At 41.7% G+C, this 17,025-nt stretch overlaps 1 protein-coding gene across 1 annotated transcript in view; it reads right to left on the bottom strand.

Moving 5' to 3' along the window:
• Positions 1–1,382: 1,382 nt before the first annotated feature.
• Positions 1,383–17,025, bottom strand: part of ARMC10 (armadillo repeat containing 10) — a 21,198-nt gene continuing 5,555 nt past the window's right edge. The window contains exons 4-6 of the mRNA XM_024196963.3: positions 12,768–12,944; positions 6,280–6,351; positions 1,383–3,184 (exon numbers count right to left, since the gene is read on the bottom strand). Of these exons, the coding sequence (XP_024052731.2) occupies positions 2,888–3,184; positions 6,280–6,351; positions 12,768–12,944 (546 nt within the window). The 3' untranslated portion in view covers positions 1,383–2,887. The remainder of the gene's footprint in view (positions 3,185–6,279; positions 6,352–12,767; positions 12,945–17,025) is intronic.

Below are 17,025 nucleotides of genomic sequence, written 5' to 3'. Positions count from 1 at the left end.
ATACTCACACATCGCCAACTTCCCAGAAAGAATACAACATGGACAACTGAAGTACCACTTCACAATCTCTAAAGTCAGCAGTTAGATGCTGCAGAGTAGGAAAAATATGCCAGCACAGACCACCTCTCTCCACTCAAGTCAGTCTGCTGTCAGCAAGCCCATGTGAACATGTACTCTGTGCTCTTCTGCACCCTTGTGATCCAGTAATTGGCCAGAATCCACATGCTGGCAACATGCAAGTTTCTCTTCCTTCAGCAATCAAGGTATTTGTGCTCTCAGTTCCAAACCTCCATGCTGTGTGGTTTTGGGGACACCACATAAATCTGCCCTCCCACCACACCAGAGCTATTGCCTCATTTCCTGCCCCCTCTGCAGCCACAACCCATATACCTGCTCCCCTTGAAGTCCTTGGTTTTCAGTTCCTCCCCACCTGATACAACAACTTTTGGCTAGACTCCCTGCTGACCATTCTGCTGTGTTCAAAGTAAACCTCCCCATAAAATAAAAACAGCAGCTTGTAGCAAGCAATATGCATTATTAAATCTTTATTATACAGGTGTACAAAGGTTTGGACTGGAACCACTAGTGGTGGGTAGTTCACCAGGACCATGGCAGTGGAACATTCGGATGACTGAGGCAAACATGAAGTGGATGCATAGAAACCCCCTCCCATATTTTTCTTTTTTGGTGCATGTTCATTGCAATCCTTCCAGACCACATCTACACAAGTGAAGAGGTGAACATGTTCTTAAATACCATTCTCAATTTGGGTCTCAAAGATTTAGTGCGTGCCATGCAATACTTTTGGGTAAAACTCAAAAGACAGATTATTTTGATCTGCATCACATCAATAACTCAGGCTCTAGCTCTGTGCAAAAAACAAACAAAAAATTTAAAAAATTTTGAAACACGGCTATTTTCAGGCCTCTCTACATCCTCTAGCTCAAATGGCCCCACATTTGGGTCACTAACCCTACTTTGCAGTCTTCTGGGGCACACCAGATTTCAGAGGAATCTGACTAAGCATGTCAATTTTAGAGGACTTAGAAAGTTTGACCTTTAAACAAAAGTTGTGACACAACCTAAACTACAATGGTGCTCCTGCACTACTATACGACAGTCCCTGCTCCAAAGAGCTCACAGACTAATTGAAATGGTGGATGCGTGCAGTTTGTGCATACACTGGGATACATTGACAGAGTTGTGGAGTGTAGGGAGATTGGGGTGTACTGGCAGAGTTCAGGGGTGCTGCACTTCCCTCACTGGAGCCTCCCAACCTCCCTCATCCCCATATAACTCCCTCCCAGGAAGCATTCACATGTCTATTCTCCCCCTCTCCCCCAAAAGACTTTGATTACATCCCCCCCCCCCCCCAAAAAAAACCCAACAAACCTGCCACCCATGACTCAGAAATTGTAGCAACCTCTTTTTTGTCTTAGGTGGGGGCTTGTGATTTACTTATCCTTGGCTATGTTAATTGAAGGGTGAGAGCACAGCCATCAATCTTAATGAGGTCTGTGAGTTATCCAGTCATTAGTACCACTCAGTTTAACAGTATAAGGCAGCAAAAGGAAAGTTATTTTTGGGGGGGGAGGTCTGTAACTCAAGAACCCCTTGGTCAAATGACTCCAAGTTATGATCACTAACACTACCCTGTGCCCCCATGAGCACACCAAATTTCAAAGCCATTTGAATAACATTTCTAATTTTAGAGCACTTTCAAGAATTGAGCTATAAAGCATATAAAATGGCAGAAATGATTTTCTGTGTCAGTGCATTTGCACTATAAATATACATTCTTAAATACCACTCATTTTGGGCTCCCCTAAGACTTAGTGGGTGCCAGGCACTAGCTTGTGTAAAACTCAGACTATTTTGACCCACATCAACAGTTTGAGCCCTAGCTCTGTGCAAAAAACCCCCCAAAATACCATTTTTCAAAATGGTAACTTTTTCTGGGGCTTATATCTCCACATCAATAACCATGCCTTTCACCGCCCAAGGCACACCAAATTTCAGAGGAATCCAACTAAACATATTGATTTTAAAGGATTTAGAAAGGCTGACCTTTAAACAAAAGTCAAGATGCAACCTTAACTATAGTGACACAAATGTGCCACTATAAATTCTTTGCTCAGGGATTTTTAGTGGCCTTGTTTCAGTACAAGATATTTTCTACTACATGTTCTACATTCTATATTCAAAGTGTCTGCATTTGTTTTTTGAGTTGATACATTTTGCAATTAAAAGGGTAATATAAAGCTTATAAGCTACTTGTTAAATTTGTTTCTAGTTCCCTTCAAAAGATGTTTATATAATTTGACTAATCTAATTATGGTTTCATTCAAGTAATAATGTGGGGATTAATTTTACTTAATAGATGTTCCAGTATTTCCCTGCAAGTGTATAGTAAAGTTAATAGAATTACATAACTAAAATTTAAATGGCCTAACCTTTCTTAAAGTGACAAATTCAGTGCTCAAAATCTATCACACATTACAGCCTAGAGTGAATGTTTACCGCTGCATGATAAATGAAAATGCTGTTTGCAACATTAACAGGTCACTTTAAGGTTCACTTTTTTAAAAGTTGAGCTCACTGTTTCAGAACTTACTGTAAGTTTGAAATGGAAATATTTCCATGCCCCAAAGTGTCTTTCCTCTATCATGTACACACACTAGTTTCGTGTAGAAGACTGTCAGTACTAAACAGACCATTGTTTTACATTACTCTGAAAGAGAATCTCTTACACACTGTGTATTAAATGCATTGTAAGCTGTCTTGCTTACAGTAATGTAATGGTGCTCAGCAAAATAAGAGCAGTGGGTTAAACTTCACTCTTTCATCAAAGGAAATTCATTTTAGCATTGAATATAAACACTTTCTATTACTGTAATTTACCAGAGCATCTGGTCTTAGTATCTCCTCTTAGTTGTGTTATTATTTTGGCAACTTGTTCTTTCACTTCTGTATCATGGTGATGCAATAAACATACCAGTTTCTTAGTATATTGGGTAGAATGCCCACAGAGCAGAGAAAAAACTGAATCTTCACTGTACTGATCCTGGGTAATGATGCCCTCTTCATTTTTCATATTCTCATTCAAATTTGCGGCAAACATCAGGGCTCTAAGTAGAATCTCTTTGTTTATGCAGTTGTCAAAAAGTGAAAGTAATGATGGTGCCTATGACATTAAATACATAAAAGTAATGCTTAATCATCAATTGAGAAGTAAATGTGTGAAGAATTCCTGATATAACCCCCCCTCAAACACCAATGATTTCTTAAAAAATAAAAAATATTGATCCACAAACCAGACAGCTTCCAACTAAAACTCACTAAAATAGAAACCTTACATATATATTCATTACAGCTACTATGTGCTATAAAAGCATGTCAAAGACTTGCAAGGACTGCACATTTTTCCTTTTGGAAAAAATTGGCTTGTGTTTTGCAACCTGACATATGCTTTGTAGTCTGAATCTTTAGAATGTGGTGTCTGGAAAATTCCCATTTTCATTTATAAGAACTGGAATACTGTTTTCATTCTGAATGGTACACCGCTACCCTGATATAACGCGGCCCAATATAACACAAATTCGGATATAACGCGGTAAAGCAGTGCTCCGGGGTGGGTGGGCGGGGGGGGCTGCACACTCCGGCGGATCAAAGCAAGTTCGATATAACGCGGTTTCACCTATAACGCGGTAAGATTTTTTGGCTCCCGAGATCAGTGTTATATCGGGGTAGTGATGTATTTCAGTTGCCTCGAACAGTGACTGAATGTCAAGTATTTAGAAAGTGTTTTAAAGTGCAGACAGGATAAAGATACAATTTTGGTATACTAAAGACTGACCTTGGCTACTCAAATATTGGTTCAGGTAAAAATCAGAGGCAAGACCAAATATAGTTAACTTTTTAATTTAGTTTTCAAAATCTTAGCCTAAGCATGTAATCACAACTACATACTACTATCCTAATTTGCAGGGCTATCACCGGATTGACAACTCTGCACTGGGGTGTGCTTATTAACAGATCTGACACAAAATGGGCAGTGGCAGTGCCAGTTTCTCCATCCTGCCCCTGCCAATGAGATGTCGTCTAGACATTGAGGCTCCGATCCTGCAAACATGCACACTGAGTTCAGTGAGACTAAGTACATGCTGAAAGTTAGGCACATATGTATTTGGAGGATCACAGGAACAGTCCTTGAATCCATAGGCGCTGATCCCATGAGTACTCCAAAATGGTGGGTGCTCAGCACCCACCGGCAGCTCCCCTATCAGCATCTCCTGTCCACTGGCGGCCCTGCCAATCAGTGCCTCCCCATCCCCCCCCAGCGGGCAGGAGGTGCTTGGGAGAGGAGCGAGGGCTGGGTGTGCTCAGGGGAGGTGGCGGAACAAGGCGGGAAGAGGTGGGTCAGGAAGAGGCAGGGGCCTTGGGTGAAGGGGTGGAGGGACCTGGGGCAGAGCCGAGGGAGGGGGGGGGAGGAGCACCCCCCGGCACATTAGAAAGTCAGCGTCTATAACCTTTACTCTGACTGTCACCAAGGTTGCTAATTTATGTTGATTTATGGAGCATGTCCACTGGAACTGGACTCAGATGGATAAATTCATTTCACATACATTATACTGATGTTCTTAAGTGGACAGTCAGCTTAATTTTTTTAAAATTCTTACTTATGTTAAGAATGCTTTAGATTATTTAAACTGATTATTTTAAAAGTCAAGCGTGCTTTACACTTATTTGCCCTTTTCATTTTGGATGAAAAGAACAGTCATTTTCTCTTTAAGGTTCTAAGGTATTAGCATCATGTTACAACATTTGGGAGGCAAACACTGAATACAAATATTTATTTGTTGGAAGGAGGTAAACATTGTTTTTAGTTAATGGAAACATTTTTATTGGTCTCAGGTTTTATACAAGCTTGTTTATATATCTGCTTCATTTTTTGCTCATATTTGACCTTACAATGTCCCTTGAAAAGGCTGTAGTCCATAGTCAGATGAAGTGGAAGTTCATCAAGAACGAAAGTCCACTTTTTTTTACTTTGACCTACTGCTTATATCCTAATAATGGAGCTGTGGTAAGACATGGTATCTGTAGGGCAGCAGATTGGCTGTTTGTGCCTGCGACTCCCACAAAGGGGTTTTAAAATGGGAGTACTGAAACCAAATATTCTGATGTCTGATTTTGTTTTGAGAAGCTCATTTGAGAGTAAAAAACAGTACAGCTAAAAGGCAACTTGAAGTGGTTTAGATTTCATTTGTTACCAGATCGACATTCTTTTACATATAGCTGAAATGGATGCAACCACCAGGTGCTGAAAGGTAAAGTACTTCATGTTATAAAGACCTCGGGACAGTGGCAGATTTAGCCATTGGGCCAACAGGGCCTGTGCTCAGGGGCCCCGGCCAATTGGGGTGCCCCCAAGCCCCGACCCACTCTGTCCACCCGCCTGGCGCTCCTGCAGGAGTGCCGTGTGGGCAGAGCGGGGCAAGCCCCCGCGCCCCAGCCCCATTTCCCTGGCAGGAGCGCCAGGAGGAGGGCCGGGGGAGACTGCAGGTGGAAGGGGCCCCCACTTGCTCTGGCCCAGGGCCCCACAAATCCATAATCCGCCTTTGCCTTGGGAGCTGCATTGGGAGGGGTACTGTGTTCATAAAGATGTCTTATCAAAACAGTACATCTGTGGATAGAGATGTTTTGTGTATAGTGCATTTTCTACCTCTCTCAGCTGCAAAAGTTATGACAGCTGAGACACAATTGTTGAGAAAGTGAGGATAATTTGCAATGTTGGATGCATCTGAAATGATTTGGAGCACATCCTCAGGCCATATGTTCCTTCTGTAGATGAATATAGATGAAAAGTGGCAGTTGGCTATATTTTGTGTCTCTCATGTATGAGCAGCAAACAATGCCCTTGTTTTGTGGGAAGGGATGGAGAGAAAGGGCTTCTGCAAACTGCCACTATCATTCTGCATTATATACAGGAAGCATGACCAACAGTGGCCATATGGTGAACATGTTAACCATGCATATGGGTGAATCTTCATATGTGAATGTGATCTCTCCGATATAGAACGACCTGGAAAAGGCTTATGCTTTTAGCTACCGTTCCTGGTTTCAGCCTGCTTTGGCTATGTAAAGTAAAATTCCAGCATTAAATGTACAGCTATTTAAGAATCATACAATTTGAAGTGTAGATTAAATAAGAGCATCATGAACTTTTGTACTAAAATGTTCAGCACTGAAGCAGTTTGAAAATGGCAAAAGTCTTACTTGAGCACTGAAAAGATGTCTTGTCATGGCTGGGTTTGCAGATAAATTCACAAGTACTTTCAGAACTTGAATCTGAAATGAGGAACATAATAGTTCACATGGAAAAACTCTTAAAATAAGGGGAGGAGAATCTTAAATCTCACTGTCTCTTTCACCCGTGCCTTCCCTCCTCCCTGTAACTTTGCATGAAACAGTCTCCCTACCAGAATTTGCCACACTATCACCCTCTAATTCCACATAAAGATTAACTTCTTCAGTGATGTCCACAAGAAAAGAGCCACCCTCTACCCCCCGTCTAAGCTTCTCAGTGTGTCCTTGCTTTCTCTGCATCTGTAAGCTCTTTGGTTCCGGGACTGTCTTCATTTACTGCTTTTGAACAGAGAGAAGCAAAGTGTCAGCCTTTAACAATTAATTCATTGTAGCTAAAGCAACGGAGGAGGAAAAATACCGTAGGAGCAAATTCTGCTCTTATTTACACTGGTGTCAATCTGTAGTAACTCCAGTGTGCTCTCTCTACTAACTTCAGTAGAGCTACTCTGGTTTTTACAAAATGAAATAGAGGAGAACTTGGCCTTCATCTCTAAGGGCTTGATCCTCCACTCACTGAAATCAATGATGCAGCTTCCATTGATTTTAATAGTGCAGGATTATGCATTAAATAAATCCACTGTTTAGTAAACCAGCTGTGATGCTAACAGGTTACTAGCTCTCTGATGCTGTCCGACCGGCTCAGATTAGAGCAATAAGGCAATTGACTAGTTTGTTCATATCAAAGAAATGCTAAAAGGTCATGTGTTCAAGCCAATTCACTTGTGGCGGATGTTATCACATTACATTTACACGGCAGATGCCCCAGTAATTACATTTACTCTAAATTCATGAAAATTAGTGTAATGTTAATGGCATTGTCTTCACTTATCTATAAACCTGTTGATTGCTATCTAATTACATCATGTATTACCTTGTACTTATTTAGTCCTAGATTAAACGGATGTACTAGTGTTTAGATACGAGTTCATTTAATATGTAAAACTCCCTGATAATTAATGAAAGATTGTCTGGATGGCTGTAACTAAATGCATTATCTTCAAATTGTCCATTAAATGGGTCTGGAGCCTCAAAACTGTAAATGAAGAAACATTAACTTCAAAACATGGGTCTCTGTGTTCAACAATGGAAAATTCACAAACGTTTGCGTGTAGTCAACAAAGCAAGAGCCCATGCTGTGCTGAGAACACTTGCCAGACTCTTTTCAACTATAAGAAGGGACCCTGGGAGCGATTCTCCATCTCTGGACTGATGAATTCTGACGGTGGAATTCTGAGCAAGTGGACAGAGGTCCCCAATGCCATTTTGGGCAACCCTGAGAAACTTTTAGAGAACTAGCAGATACTACATCTCTGCTATAAACTGGACTACAAACTTAGACTCACCTGTAATGTATTTTACCTGCTTTAACCTCTCAGTAACTCATTTCTTTTTCTGAGCTAATATGTTTTTAGTTTACTAGAGAAATTGGATCAGCTACAGCATTGGCTACAGCATTGTCTTTGGTGAAATCAAGAGTATCCTTTGACCGGGGTAAGTGACTGGCCCCTTGGGGTTGGGAGTACCCTAATGTGTGGTGAATTTTGGTTTTAGTAAACTTTCATCATAAAGTCCAGTTTGTCTGGGTGACAAAGAAGGGCTGGAGAACTTAAGGAGACTGAGTCTCCATGGCAAGACTAATACAGTGGTCCAGGAGTGTATGTTTGTTACTGGCTTGATGAAATCTAATTATAGGATATACCACCAGTTTGGTGTGTCTGCCCTGTTTTCTGTAGTCTGACCTGACACTCTCAGCTAAAAGCCATACGAGACACTGACACCAGCCTTGCACAGGACAAGTGTTAAATATAGGACTGCAGCTATCTTAGTATTTTAAAATTGCAACCATGCAAATTGGGCTTGGGGGGGGGGAGGGCGTGGCGCGACGAGAGGGGGAGTAATTCCAACTTTTGTTTACAATCTAAGTGGACAACGAGCAGATAAAAAAATGGGATGCAACAAAGAGTGACTAAGTGATGTTCAGCACATATCTCCTAATTCCATATTTTAAAATTCTCTCTCTCACACGCAGTGAAAGGCAGCTGAGACAGGAATCAATAAGCTTTGTAAAAGAAGTGCATTTTCAGGAGGTCTTAGGATGTACTTACTCATTTGTGCTTCTCTACCCTTCAGTACAGTTCTGAACTGCCCTTCAGTTAATGCTGAAGTGAGCATAACAAATAATTCTCAGCTTAAAACTTTTTCTTCAGTAATTGATATGTATTTACAGTCGTTACAATATTGTAGTATTAAGAAAACAAACAAAACGAAATAGGTGTCTGGAAATGCCGAGTAAGGCTTAACTCTGATCTCTTCTCCTTTCCCATCACATAACTAGGCTTGGCAGAAATTTTTATTTTTATTGTTTTTAAATAATTCTGACTGATAGTATTCATGTTTATTTTTAATCTTTTTTTTATTTTTATTAATTCAGTTGTGAAATTATGGTGGGTGGCAGACAATAATTAAGGCTAAGATTTAGTCATGGGTATTTTCAGTAAAAGTTATGGACGGGTCATGGGCAATAAACAAAAATTAATGACCCGTGACCTATCCATGATTTGTACTATAAATACCCCTGACTAAATCTTAGGTGCATGGGATGGGGGCGGGAGGATGGCTTGGGGCACTGTTGCTGCTCCAGTGGCTGAGCAGCAGCCAGTGCAGCTGGCCCCGGGGCCACCCGAGCACCAGCCACTGCAGAAGTCATGGAATCCGTGACTTCCATTACCTCTGTGACAGACTTGCAGCCTTAACTATCATTAATGACATTAAATGTTAAGATTCAAAAAATTAAAGCTTCATAACTGTTAAAACACAAATTGTCAATATCACATCAAAATATACAAAATAAATATCCTTAGATAAATTCTCAAGCAGCATTTTTCTTACTTTGCCTATCTGTAAATTTCAAGTATCATTGTTTGTGTATGTACGGTAAAAATAAAAAAAAAAAAACTACATTTAATGACATTTCCTGATAAAATATAATCCTTCCAAGTCCATGCCTATGATTTATGTGGAGATATAAAAGTAATTATTTTACAGTGTGTTTTTTGGGGGAAGATGCAGGTATGCTACATTTCTTAAGATGCAGTATCTGAGCTATTATCAGGAGCTATACAGGAAAGGATTGTGAGTTATTACATCAGTGATACGCTTTGAGCTGACCAGCTTATTGTGGAATGGCGGATTTGAAAGTCCTTGGTATTACAAGGAGGGGGTTCATGAAATCCCCAGAATTTTGGATGAAGGAGATAAATTCATGAAATTAGAGGTGTGTGTACCTACGGTGAGGTGCTGTGCAACATTTCACTAAGCCAACATCTATAGTAACAGGCAAAGGAGGAGCATCAGAGATACAAATAAAACAGGCTATTTTAGGAAGAAGGTTTAGTTTTTAATATTAGTGAACTCTGATTATATGGGGAGACAGAGCTAAAACAGTTTAAGATTCTTGCTGTGTGCTGGATACGTGAACAAGGAAATTTGACTGGTGACCAACAACGGGTTACTGGGAGTGAAGTCACAGAGGGGAGAGATTTGGAAAGCCTGTTTGTTGAAAGACATTTAATCCAGTGATTTACAGTAAACACCATAATTGGAGGCACGGCAGCAACTCCCTTTAGCCTTTGCAGAACACTTGACAGTAGCTTCTGCATCAAAGGACCCTACCTTTAAAGTCAGCTGTTGCCTTGATAAATAAAAGGGATGTCAGATATTTAGGGCCAAATCCTGCTTGCCTTACTATGCAAGTAATCCCACTGGACTCTGGGAGACTACTTGCAATGAATAAAGCAAGCTGGATTTGTGTCAGTCATAACTATAGATTATTTAAATACTGCATTTTCAATTCTGATTGAACGTATGAAGCACATCTCTATCCTTTTATTTCTGAATTGCCTATTATTCCTAATATTCTTGAATCGCCATCTTGTGGCACTGACATGTCACTTTAAGCATGTACTACTAGATTAAGGGCCAAATGCTGATTGTTTAATTTATGTAAGTAGCCCTGATTAATCAATAGAACTATTTATGGAAGAAGAGTGAGCGAGATTTAAATGTTGGTGTGAGTGGATGTACAGATGTCAATGGAATTGCTCCAACTTAGATTAGCTCTGAATTTTGTCCCAGCGGAGGAGTGTGACCCAGGAACCTCATAGTGCCAACTGGCAGAGCGGGTGCATAGAGTTTTCCTGGGATCCACTGGATCAGATATATGCATAATAATTCACTAAAGGGAGTCATGTGATGTTTATACTAAGAGTCAAGAGCCCAGAGCCCACTGATCATCATAATCACTGCAAAATGTATGTATAATATTTAAGGAATTACATGTCTGTACAGAAAATTATGTTCTTAAGGCAGGTAACTAGCAGGTAACATGTTTTGGACAGGTTCCTTTCAGACAGGAGGTAACAGACAGATCTCTCTGTCTAGTCATGAGTATATTGGGCATTATATGTCTCACAATGGATGCCTGTTTGCATACTGAGCCAAATGACAATCAAGACACTGCAAAATCTTCAAGAGAGGAAATTTGCAGTAAGAAATAAATAACAGGAGAGGATCATTTATGAGTAAAGAGAATGGATTCTTGGGGTATATCTGGGGATGCAAAGGTATACCCTGAATCCTTCAACTGAGGAGGCAAACAGTGTGTTTGTCTTATAAATGGAGGGTCACAGCCAAGTCTGGCTGTAAAATACTGGAAGGATTTTAGGTGAGCATTGCTCTATAAGACATGAAAATGTTGAGTTAATCAAGTCTAGGTTCTAGGATGCGTATGATGATTTTATATCTGGACATTTGTTTCCAATACTTTTACTTACTATCACTTGAATTGTTATACTTTGTTAAATAAACTTTTACTTGTATTCAATATAAACATATCTATATGCTGCATGTGAAGCGGAGTAGCGATCTGAGTGAAACTGGTAAGCTGGGCTGTACTGCTTCTTTGGAAGCAGTGAACCTGGGAATACTGCAAGTGTCTAGCGGAACACGGGCTGGACACTCTAGGGAGATAGAGGGATCAGGGGCTGGAGTGTGCCCATCACTAACCTGTAGAGAGACAGTGAGGCTTGCATAGGCCTGGGGGGGAGTATTTATGTTGCCCATGGCGGATGGATTTGGGGACACAGCAGGCACAGTCAAGGCTTCCTCATGCTAAGGGCAGTTGGTAGCAAGGTGCCTCACAACCCTGGGTACCCCCGGGAAGCATCACAAGGAGAAGAAAAGATTCACATTATTCCTGGTAGTAATTTACAAATATACATTTTTTCTTTTTTCAAATACCACTAAGAAGCGGTATCTTCTACATGTGCAAACAGGTCTTCTATTAGCATTGGGACTATGACAAAAATTCAGATGAGCCTATACTCATAGTAATTATGGTCACAGACATACAGAAGACTTTTCTTCTGTAAGTCAAAGGGCAAATTTCAGCTCTCAGATCCACAAGATGGCTGTTGACTGTGATGACCTACTCTCCCTGTATACACAACTTCCAGGAGAGCCATATTATAAACAGATATATTAGATAGATAAAGAACAACAGAGTTAAGATCACCATGTGATTCTGAGAACAAACCCTTGCTCACTATCCCCAGAGAGATTCATGCAACAGTGGAGCCCTCCACATGCAGATCTCCTTTGCCCTGTGCTGGAGTGGTGGTGATCTCCTACCTCCATGGCACTATGTACTTACTGGGATCCTATAGAGGGCTCTCATTTGTTTTGGGGTGGTGCATTCCACAGGCAGAGAAGGGATGAATGGAGCTTTATTTCCCACAGCAGCACCACAGAGATTAGCTAGGAAAGGTAATAAAGCTTGTGGTGTTATTATCTGTTCCATGCTCTCCCCATCTCTGTGCAGAGGCAACACCCTTTATAATGGAGTCCATGGGGCAGTTGAAACTATGAGAGGCACTGGTAGCATGACTCCATTTTCCCCGATAGGTCATATAGTGGAAGGGGGTGGTGGGGTTTCTAGAGCTAGTGCAAAGGCACAGGACTGCTGTGTGGATGACTCTGGTCTCCTATAGCATCCAGCAATATGGGGGCAAAAACAAGGCTCCATCTCCAGAGAGGGGGAATACCCCACTCTGGGAATGATTTGGGGTGAGAAACTCTGCAAGAAGATCCTTGTGAAGTAATTTTCCCTCCTGTGAGAATTTCCATTGGAGAGGACAATAGGGCAATGTTTGCAAGTCCTTTACACATTCTCCACTAGTTATAGCTACTGAACTGTAAAATTATTTTTCTTTAAAAAAAATACACCACAGAGTACCGTAGAAACTGATGGTTTAAAAAAAGAAAGCAAATCTAAACTGGAAGATACCAAGCTGCTTAACTTTGACTGAGATATCTGGTTATGATAGTACAGTAAACAGTACCTGTGTCCTTTCATTTCCTTCTGAAAGCAAATGAAGAAAGCACGGAATTGCATTTGTCATCATATGGTGGTAGTCATTGGTAACAGACATATTTGTTAATAATCTAAGTTCAGCTAGCTGCAGATCAGAGTTCAAAGGTGATAACTCAATCTCCTTACAGACTTGTAAAATGTATACCTTAAAGAACAGAAAAAGAAATGGTTAAATGTACAATTTGTTGATCCAGCCAAAGAAGTTCACAGTTAACATCCCAGTGTCAGTAGTTACGATGGCTCAAAATCATGATTCCCAGCAGCAAGAGGATAAATAAATAAAACAATGTATAATCAGTCTCATCTTTGATCAAGAACACGTAAATAAGGCACTAGCAGCTAAATAAGCTATGATAAGTTTTAGCAGAAACTATAATTAAAGGAACACTAGCAATTTGAATTTTTTGTAAAGACTAGTTTAAAAAAAAAATCAGTTTTCTGATAGAGCTACCTTTAGACAATTTGTTCTGATTTAAACAAAAAAATACCTGCTCCTCTACATAAATTTACAAGGGCCTTTTAGACAGGCCCAAAGTAACATCACTGAATGGCTCTGTCAGACTAGGCATTTATATGATTCCCACCCCATAGTATCTGAACACACCCCCTACACCAGTATTTAAAAACTGGAACTAAAATGTCTCTTCCTTCCCACCCCACAAGAAGTAGGTACCTGTAATTGAATTGCTTACAGGGTTTTGTGTATTTGTATATGTGATAAATTTATGGAGGCAAAGCTAGGCAGAAGAAATGAGTTTCGCATTTAGTTGCAAAAGTGGTTAGTTACATGGTCATTCTTATCTCTTGTAGCAGTGAAAGTCCTCCATCTCCACTTACTGATCAATAGTTTCCATTTACAATGGAACATAGCTTTTGTAAGGGTTCATGGTTGTGGAGGGATAGGTTTGACCATTAGGACTTGTACTGGACTCTGTATTTAGTGGGAAGCCAGTGCAGAGTGGAGTACTGAGGTGATTTGTTAACAGCAACCTATGTTGCTAAGCAAATGGGCTGCTATATTTTGTACCAATGGGAGCTTATTCAGGATGTGGGATTTGTTCCTAGAGAAGAGTTGCAATAATTAAACCTGGATCACTCTGGTCAGGTCTGAGTCTGAATGGATCAGACACAATCTTCTGGCCTGTTAGAAGTAGAAGAGGCTGTTCTTGCTACCATGGCTATTTGGGCACCAATAGCACTGAAGAATCATAAACAACCCCAAGTCCACAAACTGATTTAACAATCAGAACTGATCAGAAAATGTAGACAAAATGTTTAAATGGAAAAAAAAATTAAAATGTTCATGAAATAGTTTTTCTATTTTCCAACCAACTCTAATAATGGGGAAGTTAAAGAGGAGGCACACCCCTCTTCCTGTCAGCATTTCTGCAGTCTTGCCAGAGTTCAACTTTAGCCAGCTGCTGATTTCAGATAAACATCAGAAAGCTGAGAGATTGTGCTGTTAAGATTTGACGTAAAGGAGATATAGAGCGGATTGATGTATGAGTGTTGCTGGGACTTGGGAGAGTTGGCAAGACAACAGAGGTTCAACTGAGATATTGAACAGTATATGGAGTGCACTGAGCCTTGTGTGATTCAGTAGAGAAGGAATTTGGGGATGGAGTCTAGTAATGACCATCTGCATTTGGAGTGAGACTAATTGTTTTGGGCTGTTTCTGTTCCGTTTCTTAGAAACAGGACCATAGTATATGGTAATCAATGGCATCAAATGCTGTAAATAGGTCCAGCAAGATAGTACAGGCAGGAGGATGTCAGCCATCAAAGGAGCAGCTAGTTCTGTCATTGTCCTGACCTCAAGCCTGACTGACAGGGATCCCATTTTCAGTGAGCTGACAGATGGCTTTGGAGACTTTTTGCTAGCTTTTTGATTGGATAAAACACAAGGTATGTGTGTTTGTGTTAGACACTAGGTGATAGTTTGCAAGGTCTCTAGCACTGAGCAATCTTTTTTTAGTAATGGTTGGACTATTGCATGTAGTAATGTGGGTGATAAATTACAAAAGGAGGAATTAAGAATCTTGGTTAGTTAGGGGCTCGAAGTGTTTTCTACTCTTACCACCCAGAAAAGGTAGGCATCAGTCACAGGTGTTGGCCTCAGGTACCATCAGTGCTTTTGACTACTTGTGTGAATGGGCCAAATTCTTGGAAGATTGATTGAAGGATGTTGCTCTCTGCTTGTTCTCAGTACCTATCAGGTACATGATCTCTCTGAAATTATTTCTTGCAGTAAGAGATGCTGTGTTTGAAGGCTGAATGGAGGCAATCTGGTCTTAAGAGAGCAATTTATGGTCCAAAAAAGTTATGCCAGGCATGACTTTGCTATCTCCATGACAGAGGAAAGAGAGAATCTCTTTGCCTCCTTCGTGCCAATAGCACAGATTTGTAAAAATTTCTTGTTTCCGAGTGTCTCCATCAAACCATTATCTCCACCCCCAATATTTGGAGTTTTTTTCCTTCCTGCTCTTTTTATTACAGGCTGAACTATGATAATATGTAGATTGCCAGCTGGGAGAATGTGTGTTGGTGATGGTGTGTCTATAGCAGTAGTCAAGGAATGGTTGAATTGCTTTACCAAGTCATATACTTTTATTGACCTCTTTGCTGGGTAAAGTTTTCTTTAAGTAAGCTCTGGAATTTGGGAGGGTACAAGAATTTCTTAAGTGGACCAGAGCAGTGCTTTCCTCTTGACTTATGAAAGGAATAGTTATTTTTCAGGAAGTGGTCTGATCAAGATATAGGGGTAGCTGTGTTTCTTATGCCCGAGGATCTAATCTACAGCATGGACACCTGTGTGCGTGTAGAGACCAGGGACTATATTTTTGGGCCCACCCACCGTCCTCCTCTGCCTCTCTGTGCAGATGCCTACTTGCTGCCTCTTCATTTTCAGCCCCTTGCTGAAAGAGAATTCCTGGATTGCTTCCTGGGGAAGAGAGTGCATGCTAGTGCAAGAGACAAGTGCAACTGAGTATCAACAAAGGAGTGACACGGTCTCTATGCAGGAGTGTTGTAAAGTGCACAAAATAAAACTGACAAATCTTCTGACTCATCTCTTTCAGTTATAGTAGTCCCACTTATTACTTGTAACCACAGTAGGTATAAAATTTTCAGAAGAAAATGTGAGTCTCAAACTGACTTTATCCCTTTAAATTTTTGCATTTGTATTATTTAAAAAGCAGAACTATTTCTGTATTTCTGAATGGATTTTATAATATATATTTGAGATTCAATTTAGAATAATAATCCTGACACCATCTGATATCTTTTTTCCTCCTTTGAACATTGGTATCAAGTTAATTTTCTTTCTAGTCCTCTGGAACCTGCCTGGTTCTCTAAAATGCTTTAGAACTAATTGCTAGTGGTTCAATAAATTTGTTAGCTATTTCTCTTGGCCTTAGGGTTTTGTAGTGAGTCGGCGTGGCCCCCCTCCGCCTCTGGCAGGGTGGCACAGCCCCCATCCCTAGAGTGGGCGGGGCTACCGGGTCCGGGGCCCGCCCCTCCAAGGTCACGGCCCCGACCCGGAAGTATAAAAGCCCAGCACCAAAGCTCAGTAGGGCCCAGCCTGCCGGAGAGAGCAGACGCTCCGGCCCGAGCTCCCGGCTGGGAGTCAGCGGCCGGCCGCGAACCGCCTGCTAACGGCCCGCGCCGCTCGAGCCTTCCTCTAGCCAGGTACCCCGAGGAGGACTGGCCCAGCCTCCCCCGGACCCGTCACGCCGAAGAGGACTGGCCCAGCCTGCCGCGACCCAGCTATCCCGAGGGAGACTGGCCCAGCTGGCCCCAGACCAGCGGCCCCGAGGAGGAGTCAAGCCTGCCCCGGGCCAGCTATCCGGAGGAAGAACTGCCGGACCAGCCCTCAAGCCCCGCTCCCGAGGAGCCGATGCTACTAGACTGGCCCGAACCCAGCACTGGCACCGAGGTAAGCCCCGAGGGGGACGAAGGAAGTAGCCCGGGGGTAGCCGACCCCGGTCAGGCTGCGGAGGCCTACGAGCCCATGTCAGTATGTGTCGGTCAGGATACCCCACTGACCAGCAGCGATAGTAATCGCTGCTAGGGCCCCGGGCTGGGACGCAGTGGAGTGGGTGGGCCTGCGTCCCCCCCTGCCACCCCCACTCACGGGTGGCAGGCTTCCCCCTCACCCAACGCTCAGGTAGGAACCTGAACCCCCTTTAACTGCTTGTCAGCTCAACCCCTGCCCCAAAGGGCTTGAG

This window comes from Terrapene carolina, unplaced genomic scaffold (genome assembly GCF_002925995.2).
Source record: "Terrapene carolina triunguis isolate 2854851 unplaced genomic scaffold, T_m_triunguis-2.0 Scaffold68, whole genome shotgun sequence".
Taxonomy (NCBI): domain Eukaryota; kingdom Metazoa; phylum Chordata; order Testudines; family Emydidae; genus Terrapene; species Terrapene triunguis.
This window is presented reverse-complemented; position numbering and strand designations above follow the sequence as displayed.